This window comes from Liolophura sinensis, chromosome 5, assembly GCF_032854445.1.
Source record: "Liolophura sinensis isolate JHLJ2023 chromosome 5, CUHK_Ljap_v2, whole genome shotgun sequence".
In the NCBI taxonomy this organism is placed as follows: domain Eukaryota; kingdom Metazoa; phylum Mollusca; class Polyplacophora; order Chitonida; family Chitonidae; genus Liolophura; species Liolophura sinensis.
Window position 1 is genome coordinate 14,945,931 of NC_088299.1, and position 13,711 is coordinate 14,959,641.

The 13,711-nt window shown below is 39.8% G+C and overlaps 1 protein-coding gene across 3 annotated transcripts in view; it reads left to right on the forward strand.

Annotated features, from left to right (window-relative positions):
- Positions 1-13,711, forward strand: part of LOC135465398 (ras-responsive element-binding protein 1-like) — a 76,922-nt gene that overhangs the window by 21,509 nt on the left and 41,702 nt on the right. Inside the window, exon 1 of one of the 3 annotated variants that reach the window (XM_064742631.1) lies at positions 11,511-11,616. The exons of the other annotated variants lie outside the window; for them this stretch is intronic. Within the exon in view, the coding sequence (XP_064598701.1) occupies positions 11,583-11,616 (34 nt within the window). The 5' untranslated portion in view covers positions 11,511-11,582. Of the gene's footprint in view, positions 1-11,510; positions 11,617-13,711 lie in introns of those variants that run through there. 3 annotated transcript variants of the gene reach the window in all.

Genomic DNA, 13,711 nt, shown 5'->3' on the forward strand with positions numbered 1-13,711 from the left:
ACATGAGTTTCTGTGTGGTTAAATTCTGTGCCGGTGCACGCACATGCATGCTCTAGCCTTGTGTATTTAGTTACACTGTATGCGTATAGTTGCACTGTGAGTTGCCCCATCCATCTTGCTCTCAATACCTGGCTGCCTGGATACACAGGTAAGTATTTATGATGCAGGGTGGCAGGCCGACAGTCAATCTACCTGGTGCAGGATGTCCCAGATACTTGTCATTTATTTATGAGACCTTAACCTCACCATCTACGTCTAGCTGAGTAGATGAGGTATGTACCTAGGGACCATCTGCAATTGACAGCTTGCTGTTTCCTTCACCGAGGGACCACTGTCTTAAATACATACACACAGCTGGAATGTACACATGAAGAGGAAGAGAAAAAAAGAAATCAATTTCGTGATGCTGGCCGAACATTTAGAAATGAAAGGTGATCATTCAAGCTTAGCGAAAACTTGTACACCTTGATTTTTAGCATGAACACGTATTTGATCATTTGAGGGGCTGGGTATACAAGTATACATGTATCTATAAGCTGTTATGTTTACACTGTATATCTGAGGGCGGGTGTTGGGGTGTAGTGCCAGGAGTTACTATAGTTATAGTGGGGATAGTTTGATCAATTGCTGGTTTGGGATACAAGTATATATACATGTATAAGGTTTCATGTTTACATTGCACATCCCAGGTCCCGATGTTGGGATGTAGTCTAATGATGTTAATGTGTAGTTACAGTAGGGATACTTTGGTCAGTTGATTGGTTATCGATATGTCCCAGTAGTTATTGTAGGGGATACAGTACTTTGATCAGTTGATGATCTTGGGGGATACACATCATATCATTGCAGAACTGTCGTGTTTACACATTTCGGGTTGAATTTTATGATATATACTTTGTTAAAGTTGGGAAGATTCTCTGGCAGTAGGGCTATAAAGTGTTCTTTGTTTTTTTTTTCTTTTTGCCACAGCCAGTCCACCTTCTTATCCAGTCAGGTTGCAGGTTTGAATCCATCTCTTGTCGTGGCTGAAGGTTTAAGTCATCAAGTTCACCCCTGCTGCTTCCTAGCTGAACAGAATGATTGAATACAGCTGGGATATTCAGGGAAAGAGCTACTATTTCCTGCATTTATCTGCTGAAGATGAACGGTCAGTTCCAAAGCAGATTGTCCAAATCATACCAAGTCTCACAATGTGTGCTTATCTACTTTTGTGAGCCATCTACTGAAATAATTTACTTGTGACACCAGGTCTCTTGGGTTGAGTGAAACTTCACTCTTATCTAATTCAGTAATCCTGTTTCAAGAATAGAAGGGAATTGCAAAATCCATATTTTAGATCCGGATGTTGTCACGGCGACACTATTAACTCGTGTAGAGTCAAGCCACAAAGGCAGATGAAGAAGTGAACATCAAAGGTGAGATTTGTCTCCTTGTGGGACACACTCGAGTGGCCACACCTGGGCTGGTATGATAGGGATAAAGATGTGCGTGCATGATGCTCTACTGTGTACGCCCCTACCCTGCCCAGGCAGGTACAGGCACTCTCTAGCTTATAGTACCCACATGTATTCTGTTCATGCCTGTACACACAGCGAATGAGAGCATATTTGTGGTGTTTTCCTTCTGGACGTAGATGAAAAGAGCAATGAATACAAAGGTCTACCTGTGCATACAGGAAGATACCAAGTCTGTGTGTTTGTCGTGGATTATTCCTGTACACACAGATGCTGACTGGGCACCGAACAAAAAAACTAACTTGGATGAAAAAGTCTGAAATTCATCCTTTTATAAGACTTCTGTGAACTGCTTTTACCTGTCTTTTGAACTGATGCAAACTGTACAGGTATCTGGCCTCTATTCTGGTGAGGCGGTCATATTGCTAAGCACCTGTATACATTCAGTCTTGTGTAATGGGAAAGCTCTCAATGTTTGTGAACCAAAGATTGATATAGATGTATACGTATCATTTGTGTCTCTTTTGATCGTGCTTTTCTTACACACCTGCTGTATTTATACATGGAGACAGGTGAATCATACAGCATTTTAAGCTGCTCATGTGTCAGTGGATGGAGGAGAAGGGCTTGAATTCAGCGAATCAGCCAGGTGAATGTGCATGCAGCATTTCAGCTTAATTCCCCCATATCACGTTGCACGTTGCAGCATACCAGGTTGTATTGTATGTGATACCTGCTCTGGTCCCCTCCTGCCCTCTCCCCCCTTCCTCCTTACCCCCCCCCCCCCCCTCCTCCTCACCTTCACTCCTGTCCCCTTTCGGTGTTTGTATAGGTACAGCTCAGAGGACATCCTTGAGGCCTGCTCACATCATGAACGACCATTGTGCATCCCAAGATGGTGTACTTTGAAAGGGGATGAAATATAAGTCTATTTGAGGCTCTACATGCTGGGGTGTCTAGATGTAGTTGGGGCTGCCGAGAAGGAAGGGGATTGGGGACATGGTTTGCCGTCCAATCCTACAGCTGTAACAGTTCGCTCTTCTGGTATATACCATGGTCTACACTTAATAAAAGCGTTTCAGAATTGCTTACTTCATAGATAATCTGTATAAAGATGCTTGAGTTCAAATGATCCAAGTCAAATTATTACTGTTTAATGTGAAATAATGTATTAGTTATTACAGCATATGGGTGAAATTACATATTACAGGTGCCTTGACTCTTAACCACAAAGCATATCAGGTGCTGGTTCAACCCTGGCTTTAGACAGGGAATTTTGGGATTCATCTGTTCTCAAAACGGTTGAAGACGTTTGAGGGGGAGATTGGGCAAGACTATAGACCACATGTGGGAATGACGTCTGTTAACCTGCCACTCGGTGGTGGTTTGTACCCTGGGTTTCTCCCAGACAAAAGTAATTATATAAGTGAAAATCCTCACCATTGGGAGACAACAATGAAATATATGAATATTTAAAGTCATGTCTGTATATTTGATGGTCAGGATGTGTCTGATGAGGAAGATATCAGAAGGTGTGTGTTTGTGGTGGGAGGTGAGGAAGAGGGGGGGGGGGGGGTCTTTGTTTTTTTACTGTTACACCTTTTTTTGTAGTTACCAACTTCCAGCTTTTTTTATTTCATTGTGGTTTTAATAAAGCAGTTTGTGGTTGGAGTTGCAAAAAATGTGATGTAGTTACTCCTTGTTTGTGTGATCTTAATTAGCAGCTTGTAATGTATTATAGTATTGTAAGCATAAACAAGTCAATTATTGAAATGCTATTCTAATGAACTAACTAAACCCTGGTTTTGTCACTCTGTGATGAAATATGTGGACTGCACAGTTCATGTTTTGCTACAGTGTTACATATTGTAATCTTGTTGCTGCCCAACTTTACCATCAGCTCATGATGGAAATCGTGACAGGTGTAACATATATTAAGACACGTGATGTACCTGTAGTGCCTGGTAGGAACTTCTGTGACAATGTGACAGGAGCAGACCCGTTCCCAAATTGGGGCCAAGGCCATACCCGTGACGAAATGAAAGAAGCAGAACTCATTTCCAAAGTGGGGGCCAAGGTGATACCTGTGACGATATGACAGGATCAGAACTATTTCCAAAGTGGGGGCCAAGGCCATACCTGTGACGATATGACAGAAGCAGAACTGTTTCCAAAGTGGGGGCCAAGGCCATACCTGTGACGATATGACAGAAGCAGAACTGTTTACAAAGTGGGGGCCAAGGCCATACCTGTGACGATATGACAGGATCAGAACTGTTTCCAAAGTGGGGGCCAAGGCCATACCTATGATGATATGACAGGATCAGAACTGTTTCCAAAGTAGGGGCCAAGGCCATACCTGTGAAGATATGACAGAAGCAGAACTGTTTCCAAAGTGGGGGCCAAGGCCATACCTGTGACAATATGACAGGATCAGAACTGTTCCCAAAGTGGGGGCCAAGGCCATACCCGTGACGATATGACAGAAGCAGAACTGTTTCCAAAGTCGGGGCCAAGGCCATACCTGTGAAGATATGACAGGATCAGAACTGTTTCCAAAGTCGGGGCCAAGGCCATACCTGTGACGATATGACAGAAGCAGAACTGTTTCCAGAGTGGGGGCCAAGGCCATACCTGTGACGATATGACAGGATCAGAACTGTTCCCAAAGTGGGGGCTAAGTTGACACATATATTATTTGGTGTTTTATGGGCCACTGGACACTAAAAAATACAGAAATTGAATGACAATGTAACTGCAATTCCACCTTTTTATTTTGTCAGATTTTTATGTTTTCAGGATTTTCTTGTTTTTGATTGCTTTCTGATACATGTCTTTGACAAGAAAAACTTGCCGGTATAGTCCTCGTTTCCCAAAAGTTCGATGATTTCTATGGGTTATTTTTATTTTTGTTCTCTCCAACTGCATTGAATAAACATTTATTCTGCCTGTGAAACAGTGATCTAAATTGCTGTGGCCTAAGTATGAAATTAAACAGTGGTTTGAAACAAAAGTAGATGTGCTGAAGCTGTTCCATTTAAACCTCCTGGCCCAGGTTCCGCAGCCCCCTGTGTGATTGCAATAATGGAGCAGTACATGTGTTATACAGGTGGACAACTTGTCAAGGTGTTGCAGTAGTAGGTGATGGTCATAACACTTCATCACTCTATAATAACCTGAAATTAAATATCCTCAGTCTTGAAAAAATCCTCAGTTGTAATTTCCTGTTTGCATGGTGAAATTTTAGAAATAAAAACCTGATAACTGACAGCTCAGTTTCAGTTGTGCCTGTATAGAAGTTGCCTGATATCCCTTGGGAGAACTTTAGTCTGTAATCCTAACATCTTTACAGGGACAAAGTACATAGGCTCTCTACCTGAAGGTGAAAGTATGAAATAATAGAAAGTGAAAGTAATCCTGTATTAAACAAGACAGTTATTAGAAGTAAGAAGTATACAAGTAAATAACATCTGAAGTTAACAACCAGTGCATAGATATAGGTTATTTTAGTTACATTGTATTAGCTCCTTGAAGTTGTGAAAGAGAAAAAAATTGTCTGTATAGGTACTGGTTTCATAAGTATACCTATGTAAAATAAAGATGATGTTTTCAACCTATTGGATAGTTTCTCTTTCCTTTCAGATAATTGTCTTAAATATATCATGTAAAGAATCTTGAAAGTTCAGAAGTTCTGTATCCATACATGTAGGAGATGGAAAGTATTGGAATATATAATTACAGTTAATCGCCTGTAATGTGAAGGAATTTTTCACCAGCTATTCAAGCTGCCGCTTTAAGGTGACAAATATCAAGGGAAATTTTATTTGATTGCAGTAAGTCGCATATAAATACCTGATTTTTTCACCAGCTTAAATTATCACTCGTCTCTACAACATTTTGTATAAAAGGATGAAAATTACTAGAAAATAATAGGTGTATGATTTTAGTGACGTTATGTGTAAATAAAGAAGAAAGTAAATTGTAATCAGCAAAATACATCTGTATGTGTCGTTAAGCATGGAATTGGTACTTTTATAACCATTAACATGATTGTTTGACGAACTTCTCGATTAGGAGAGGAGACTGGTCGGGTATATGAGTGAATAAAATTTGTCTAGAACATAAAGGATATCCATTTTCTTACTCACGTTGAAATATAATTTTTCCTTTGTCATTTTTTCTACTTTTGATTTAAGAAAATTTTAGAAGGATGTAAAAATATTTCTGTTTGTACACTGCTGATGGTCACTTTAACTCCATCTTCACCTTGGATTCAAACTAATGGCAGCAAGTGTACATCAGACTATTGGTTTCAAAATAAATGAACTATAAAGCAAACAACGCACTCCACCTCATGACATACATGTAGATGTACTTAAACTAAAGCGACAGCCTTGTCCCTGGAAAACAAATTCGAATGCAAGCACTAACTATTCAGGTACGTATATTGTATAGTTTAAATAGGAGGAGTTTTGTGAAGCTTCTTACAGAGATCTACTCCGTAAATGACCCGAGAACCCAGACATCGTGCAGTAATTACGCAGAAAAATCTCTAAATTAATTCTCGTGGAAGTCGACTAAGACTTTTAACCAAATTTTTGTTTTCTTACACTATGTGCATTAGTTTAGTAACATGTAGTTAAGATTTAAGGTGAGATAAATAACGCGAAAAAAAAAAACCTGAGAAAAAAGTCATGAATAAATGTGCTAGTTATCATATGTCTTACAAATCCAAGTTATTGTGTAATATGGTGCAAAAAGAAAAAAAAAATCAAAAGAAAGAAAACTGCTGTAGATCTTTTTTTAATATGAATGAATGGGATCTCACAACGTCCAAAAAGACGGGAGTGATGTACAGTTCCGGTACAACTTTACATTTGACAGATGTAAAAATTTATTTTAAAAACACTTTTTACCAAGGAAACTTGCACAATCCTATACAATAAAAGGAGTATATTGAACACTGACAATTTTTGTGAAATTTGAAAGTGTTTGCAGTTGTAGTTTAAGTATCTCTGCTTTGCAATAAATTATCAGTACATGTAGGTACCTTTGATAATGATACCCGACACTTGTCAGCTGACACATACACGAAAAGAGTCTGGGGCATTTCAGCTTAAAATGTAGATTGTCCCCACTTCCTGGTGTGTTTTTGTTTTCATCCGAGGGAAATGTTAATGTTCTAGGTCCACACAGATTTGAGAATGGCTGTATCACTATATACTGATCCCACTCATGCTGTAATTTAAGGTGACACACCTTTACATAGACAGCTTATAAAGCCAGGTGGCTATGACTGGAGATTATACTGTGCAAAGGATGGGGGTGATTGTGAGTCCAGTGGTGAGGACCCTGGGAAATTTCAGCTGACTCTGTCCCCTTACAGGCTGATGTACCATGTAGGCTTTGAGGTATGTAACAGAGCAGTAATAGCTATACCCAATCAATCCCCCCCCCCCCTCCCTGAGTACCCTAATAGAGGTGCTGGTATTCAGGGAGCTTTGGAGACTGTATGTACTGTTCTTTGTGACAGCCTTCAGCTTCACTCTAAAGAGCCTGTTATGTTACATGCTTGACTGGAGAACACTGCCTGTTCAGATTGTGTCATATGCTGGCTTATGTAACTGTACATATAACCTGTCAGGAGTTCTATGTTGCCAGCAGTTTGGACTAAGACCTACCAGAAGCCTATTGTCCCCATGGTACGCCTGGACATAAGCTTTTCCCACTCTTCCCTCCTTACCTCCAGATTTTTCCCCTCCCCTCTATTATCTAGCTGAAGGTGTTGGCAGCAGTGGTAAATGGCTCTGTAACACCTACAAAGCTTTATTACCTGGCCTTTGCGCTCAGTCAGTTTTCACATCCTTTACTGTGTCCTTCAGTTTCTGCTTTGAAGTTTTCATTGCTGAGTCACTCCCTGGAGGTAGGGATCCAGATAGGTTTATGTGGCCAGTCCTGCACCTGAAGGTACATGTAGCTGGACATCAGTGAGGAGAGACCTTTCATCCAAGAACGGGACATGTCTGACACATGTCTGGACGACATATGTAAGCTCTGATGAATCCATGTATCAGTTTGAAACAAAATATGTTACTGTTTCCAGTGAAAAAAAAAAAAATAAAAAGACAAAAACAACCAGACAAAATATACATGCAGTAAATAATACAAACTCAAATTGTGCAGATCTATATTACGGACTATAGCGGTCATTTGTTGGTATGGCTTAGATCTAAGTGAGCATTACTTGTGGTTACATATGAAGGTGAAAAGGTAAATATGTTGTGTTTTGTGAAATTTTATGTAACAGGCTTTCAACAGCTTTGAGGATTTTATTCTGGTGGATTGTTTTTGATAAATAATGCTGAAAAAGATGTAGGCCAGGTCCAAAAAATATATCTGTGTACATAGGATATGTACATGTATATGGGTGGTTATACACAGAGGTGTACTTTTTTGCATGGTCAACTTCAGTACATGTTTTTTTTTATCTACCAATGTTGTATGTTTTATTCCAAAGTATCATTGTAATTAGCATATTGTATTTGAATAAAATTCACAATTTATATATAAACCTTTTGTGATGGACCCAGTCTTACATGTACATTAGTAGATGAGTAGTAATTGCACCTGGGTAATATTTCATGCTTGTTAGGATTATTGTATGCTTTTAATTGTTTTGGAAATAATTTTTACAACTCCAGGAACATGTATGCAATGATTTGGGTGACCATATTGTGTTTCACCTGGTCATCGTCTACAGGTATCTGGCTGTCGCCCAAACACTGAGAGCTATAACTATGCAAATGAGGGCATCATTTTGTGATAAATAACCTACAGATTGCTGGGTGTCAAGTGACTTGGCTACATTGTACTCTGTTTTCCCAGTTGAAGCTAGAAAAGATGATGGCAGATCAGTGACAACAGGTGCCTGGAGGGTTCTCGCTGTGATTTGTACACTGACCAGTAGTGACCTGGGGTCTACTCCTGCCAACTGACCAGTGATAGCTAAAGTGCTCATATCCTGAGGGTGGGTAGGGAATCAGGTCTAGCGAGATGAGAAGCCATATTCCTGATGAATAGAATGGCAGACTGTTTTAATGGCACTGAGAATGAGCAATGCCTGATTGCCTGCTACCATAGCCGGGGTATCCATGCATGCAGAGTAGATATACACTTTAGTGGTCCCAGTGGCAGAGTGTTATAAGGGCTGTTGTATGATTGGTCCATTCAGGCCCTGTAGGTTAGGGGGTGTTGGGATGGTGGGTTTATATAATTAAATTGGCCAGTACCCTGTTCTTCTTGGTTTGAGATGATAACCCAGTGCAGCTACTTAAACTTCGATCCATAAAAATGACGGAACAATTATCCTAATAAATTGAATGTATTAATTTAGTTTTTATAGCTTAATGACAAAAATGTCAAAATTTCAGATGATTTGCAGCAGTTTTGCATGCTTTGTTTTGATCTCGGATATTGATTTGCTCGGATCTCAGATGATATATGTGGATCTGAGATACCTGTACATGTAGTATCTTGATATACCAGAGTATTTGTTTACACCTCATTTAATGTTTTGATGAAGTACTTAGATATTATACAATATTGTACCAGTATTTATGAAGCCATAGACTCGATGACCAGTGTCCTAATTTGCTTCTTTAGTAGCCAATGAACACATACAGGGCTAGGATACGGAGCTGCGCCTCTGTCCAGTAGTTACAATAGGTAACTTTCTCCCTGTCTTGACAGGTCTGGGAGTCAGTTTTATGGCAGCATTCTGATTGAGTGCTCCATCCAGAGAACATCTGTTTTAATTGTGAAACAGTCTACACTCAGCACTTATTAAACCCAAATAAATGGGCTGCAATAGAAGGCTGGGTACTTCATTACCCCTCCCTGCCCTGTAACAAGTGGCTTGTGGAACTCAGGGCCGTCTTTATACCTGGCTCAAAGGGCGGGGCAGGCCAGGGAGTCAACAGGTAGGGGGGTCATGCTTGGCTGGTTCAGAGTCAACAGATGCCCATGTCACATTGGAGCTGGACCGGTCTCCAGGTGATGGGTGTGCCCAGGTCCATCTCCAGGGGCAACCCTTGAGGAGTAGGGGCTGGGCTGGGTGTGGTGACAGCATGGGAACTGGGCCAGCTTTGGGCATCCCATAACGCCCACCAGGCTAATAGCATTAGTACAATATATGCCACAGGTGTCAACTCTGCTCAGGTGTCTTGTTCCTACGCTCTATAATGACTCTATTTTGCAAAACTTTGTACAGTTATTTGCCAAATGTTGGCCTTTTCAGTGTTTGCGCTTGGCTGAGTGCACATTGAGCGTGGATGTAGATGGAGATCTCATTGGGATTGCACCAGCCTGATCATAGTATACATGTATACCTGTGCACCATCTCGGCAAGCTGTTCCCACGCCACTTGTCTCCCGCAGACCCCCATACTTACCTGCTCGTCTACACCACATACCTGTATGGCAGGATCGTTGAGCTCTGCTATCAGGTGTATACAAACATGTTATCACTAACTAGGTGTAACTGATGACTCTCCTCCCATGCACGGTACATCACCCTCTGTATATGTACAGTATTATCCTCAAGTGTATTTCCCTTTTTGCTAGATACAGTCCTCAGGTGTTATTTTCTGGATCAACATGTATATCAAAATTTTTTTTTAGGTATAAAAATTTATTTCACTTTTTTAGCCTCTGAACTTCTCCCACAAATTCTAAAGCGAATTTGTGTAGAAAATGTGCTCAAGTTTGGAATGTGGAAAGGGCTTACGTTTGAATTATGTTGATAGCATATGGGTTGTGTGGATGGGTAGATCAATTCCGATCACTTATAATTAATAAACGCACTTACAGATTATGCATTGTTATATCTGATTGCCCCCTAGCTCTGAGCCGTAAAGTTGACAAGAATAGAACAGCTTGTGCTGGTCTTTTAAAGATGTTTTGGATTTTTGCAGTTTACACAACTTGTTTCAAGCAGCTGTTGCTAGTCATGGCTTGGACTGTTGTAGTTATCAAAACCGGACTTAAACGAAGACATTCTGCTATCATTTTAAATAGCATCACGTGGTTAAGAACGTTAGTATCTGGGGGAGTTCAATTTGTAGAATTTTAAGAATTTTGTTTTTTTTGTAAGTTTTAGTAAGCTTTGTAAAATTACATCTGGGTTGTAAGTCATCTGCCAGATAAGATATCAACTGAAGTGGTTGAGTTATACAGCAGCTTTTGTGCAGTGTCACCTGATATGTGTGAGATGGGGAGGTAAGGGCTTGTATCAGCACACCTGGACAGGTAAATGGTAGGCTCTGGGAGCAGGCTCTCTCAGCCACTTTACAAAGTCTGTAGGAAGTCTCAAGTAATAGACAGAGTTTTATGTCCGTAGAATGGTATACAAAATTAGTTGATTGCTGACAGCATACATTTATCATGCAGCTCATCTAGAGGATGTATCAAGGGGTATCAATATCTTCTGGTCATTTCTGTCCAATTTATGCCACTTTATTTTTTATAAATAAAGGTATGGAATGCTTCATAAGCTTTTGGTTTAAAAAATTGTTACAAATCAAATGTTGTATGTAATTAGTAGTATTATGGGAAATGTATTGATGATGATTTAAGTCCTCCGGACTGCAGAGGGTAGAGGTAGGTGGGCTCATCATAAGCAACAGCTGCTGTATATGACGGATGACAACTAGACAGGGTATTGGTACCAGAGCCATGTGGTCTATGCAGTGGTCACTTGATGATGAATGTACTGTACAGTAGGTATACCACACAGTCACACAGCAGAGACTCTCCTGTTTCACTTGGGCACCTCTTTGGATCTGGGGATATTTTACATCTAGCTCATGTTATTTTTCTTGATGTGGGGGTACCCCTATTGTAGACCCTCTTGTTACAAGTCTGTTAGTGGACAAGACTCATCTGGCTCACTTCCTAGTAGTGCTTTATATGTGACATCCCTACACCGGAGCCTCATGAAATGGCTAGCCATTGATTTCTCACATCCTTGACTGCTCTGTTACTCACCACATGTTCAGCCGATTCCTGAAGAGATAATGACATCATTTCTACCTGTGTTGTCTCACCTGTGACAGTACACACAGTTTACCTAATGTTCATTTCACCGTCATTTCTCAATGGGACAGGTAAGTAAGATGTGGCTGATGTTTTAATGACTATAAGATACACATATATACATTGTGTTACTATGTACCTGTGTACCCACGTCTGTGAAGTTACCTGTAATTACAGGTATGGATACATATATAGGTTTGTGCTGATTACAGTCCAGTTCTTGACTTCTTACCTTTATCATGTGTGTGTCATCAAGACAATGTTCATCTTTGGTCATAAATTTTTAGTGAATTTTATTACAGTTCATTTGTATTTTATGTTTCTCTTTTATTAGCGGATATGAACTGATATATGTGTCTATACATGTTTTTGTTATCCCACACACATTTCTGTGGGGAATATATTCGATAAATGTAAAAGTAACTATTTGAAAAAGGGTATTTCCCTAATTTGATTTCATAACCAGGATACGGTGTCAATGTGTTGTCAGTCATAATGTATATATCCACCTGCAATCAACATGAAATTAGCAAACCTGTGAGACATTAGGTGACGTGGAAGAACAATTATTGGCAAACATTTAGTCGCATGGACTAAGAAATATATAGGTTCTGCGGTGAAATATTCATGGTCATTGCTGATCTTTTTATTTGATGAAAAAGAAAAGGAAAACTGAATGCACTCCATTTTGAAGTTACACACACAGATGATCCCAGATTTCCCATGGGGTTGTTTCACAAAAGTCCTTTGGTGATCATTTTAGAGTAAATGTTTTTGGCAATAGAAGAAAGACACATAAGATAACTTGGATTAACAGAACTGCTAGTTACTTAATTTAGTAATTTTACAACATGCTTCTCAGATTTGTTTGTTGAGTAGTTTATAATTCACTTACAAACTCTGTTTCTCACTATTTTTATAACCCCATTTAAGTACGCCACATCCTGTGGTTTTGGTCTGAGAGTATTACACCCCTATTTTTCAATCAAATTCAAAACTGTGGCTTAGTGTTTAGTGGCTGTGGCTTAGTGTTTAGTGGCTGTGGCTTAGTGTTTAGTGGCTGTCGGTTAGTGGTTGTGGCTCAGTGATTAGTGGCTGTGGCTCAAAATTTCATGGCTATGGCTCAGTGTTTTGTGGATGTGGCTAAGTGTTGTGAGTGTAGTTACATGTACCTCTGATGGTTATGTGATGATTATGTGATGGTGATGTGATGATTATGTGATGGTTATTTGATGATTATGTGCAGGATCATCATTGTTGGACCATCTGAATGGTAAACATTTCCATATCTTTCGGCTGTAATTGAAATAAGCTCGCTTTTATGGTCTCTTTGTGTTTACTCAAACACCGAGTGGCCTTTTAAAATCCATAATCATTAATATAAACCTTTTTTTCTGGTTGACAAACTACTCAATTGATTCCGAGAGTCGGGTAAATGACCTAAAATTTTTATTTGATGACTACAGACTATAAAGTTGTACATTTTGGCTAATTCTGGGAGCTCTGTTGATCTTGGAAAGATGATTTGATGTATGTTTGGAAGATAGGAGGATGTCTGGCTAAAGAAGGTTTCAGTAGGAATGGTTTACAACATTTATTTACCTCTAAATTTACCTTTAAATTTAGGCCATTTGCCATAATTCATTACACCTCTGAAACATTTTTCCAGGCAAGACCAATATTATGGTTCTTTTTAGAATTTTTCTTAATTCAAGCATCACATTTTAACTAAACCCACATTTGATGTCACCATCACACTGGTTTTCCAGGTAGTTAATAAATTCTGGGCTCCTGAGAACTGACCCAAGGAATGTTGCAGGTTAATAGCTGGGTTAACACATTCACTGTGTGCAAGTAAACCGCAGGTATAGGGTTTGACTAATCTTTTTAGAAGTGGCGATGTGCCAATAGCTTGTTGCTTTGTTGTAACACTGACTTTAACTTGGCAGATCTGTGACGGCATCGTGCAGATACATACACCAGTTATGCGTGTTCATTGTGTTAGGCGCAGTACCTGTATGGAATGTTGCGTGTTGAACCGGCCGCCTGGTTTTCGCGGATAGATACCCAGAGATAAATGTCCGAGTACGCCCAGGGAGGATGGGTTTTTGTGTGACGCGGATAAAATGAGGAGTTGTGTATAGCAACCAAAGAATGACCCTCTTC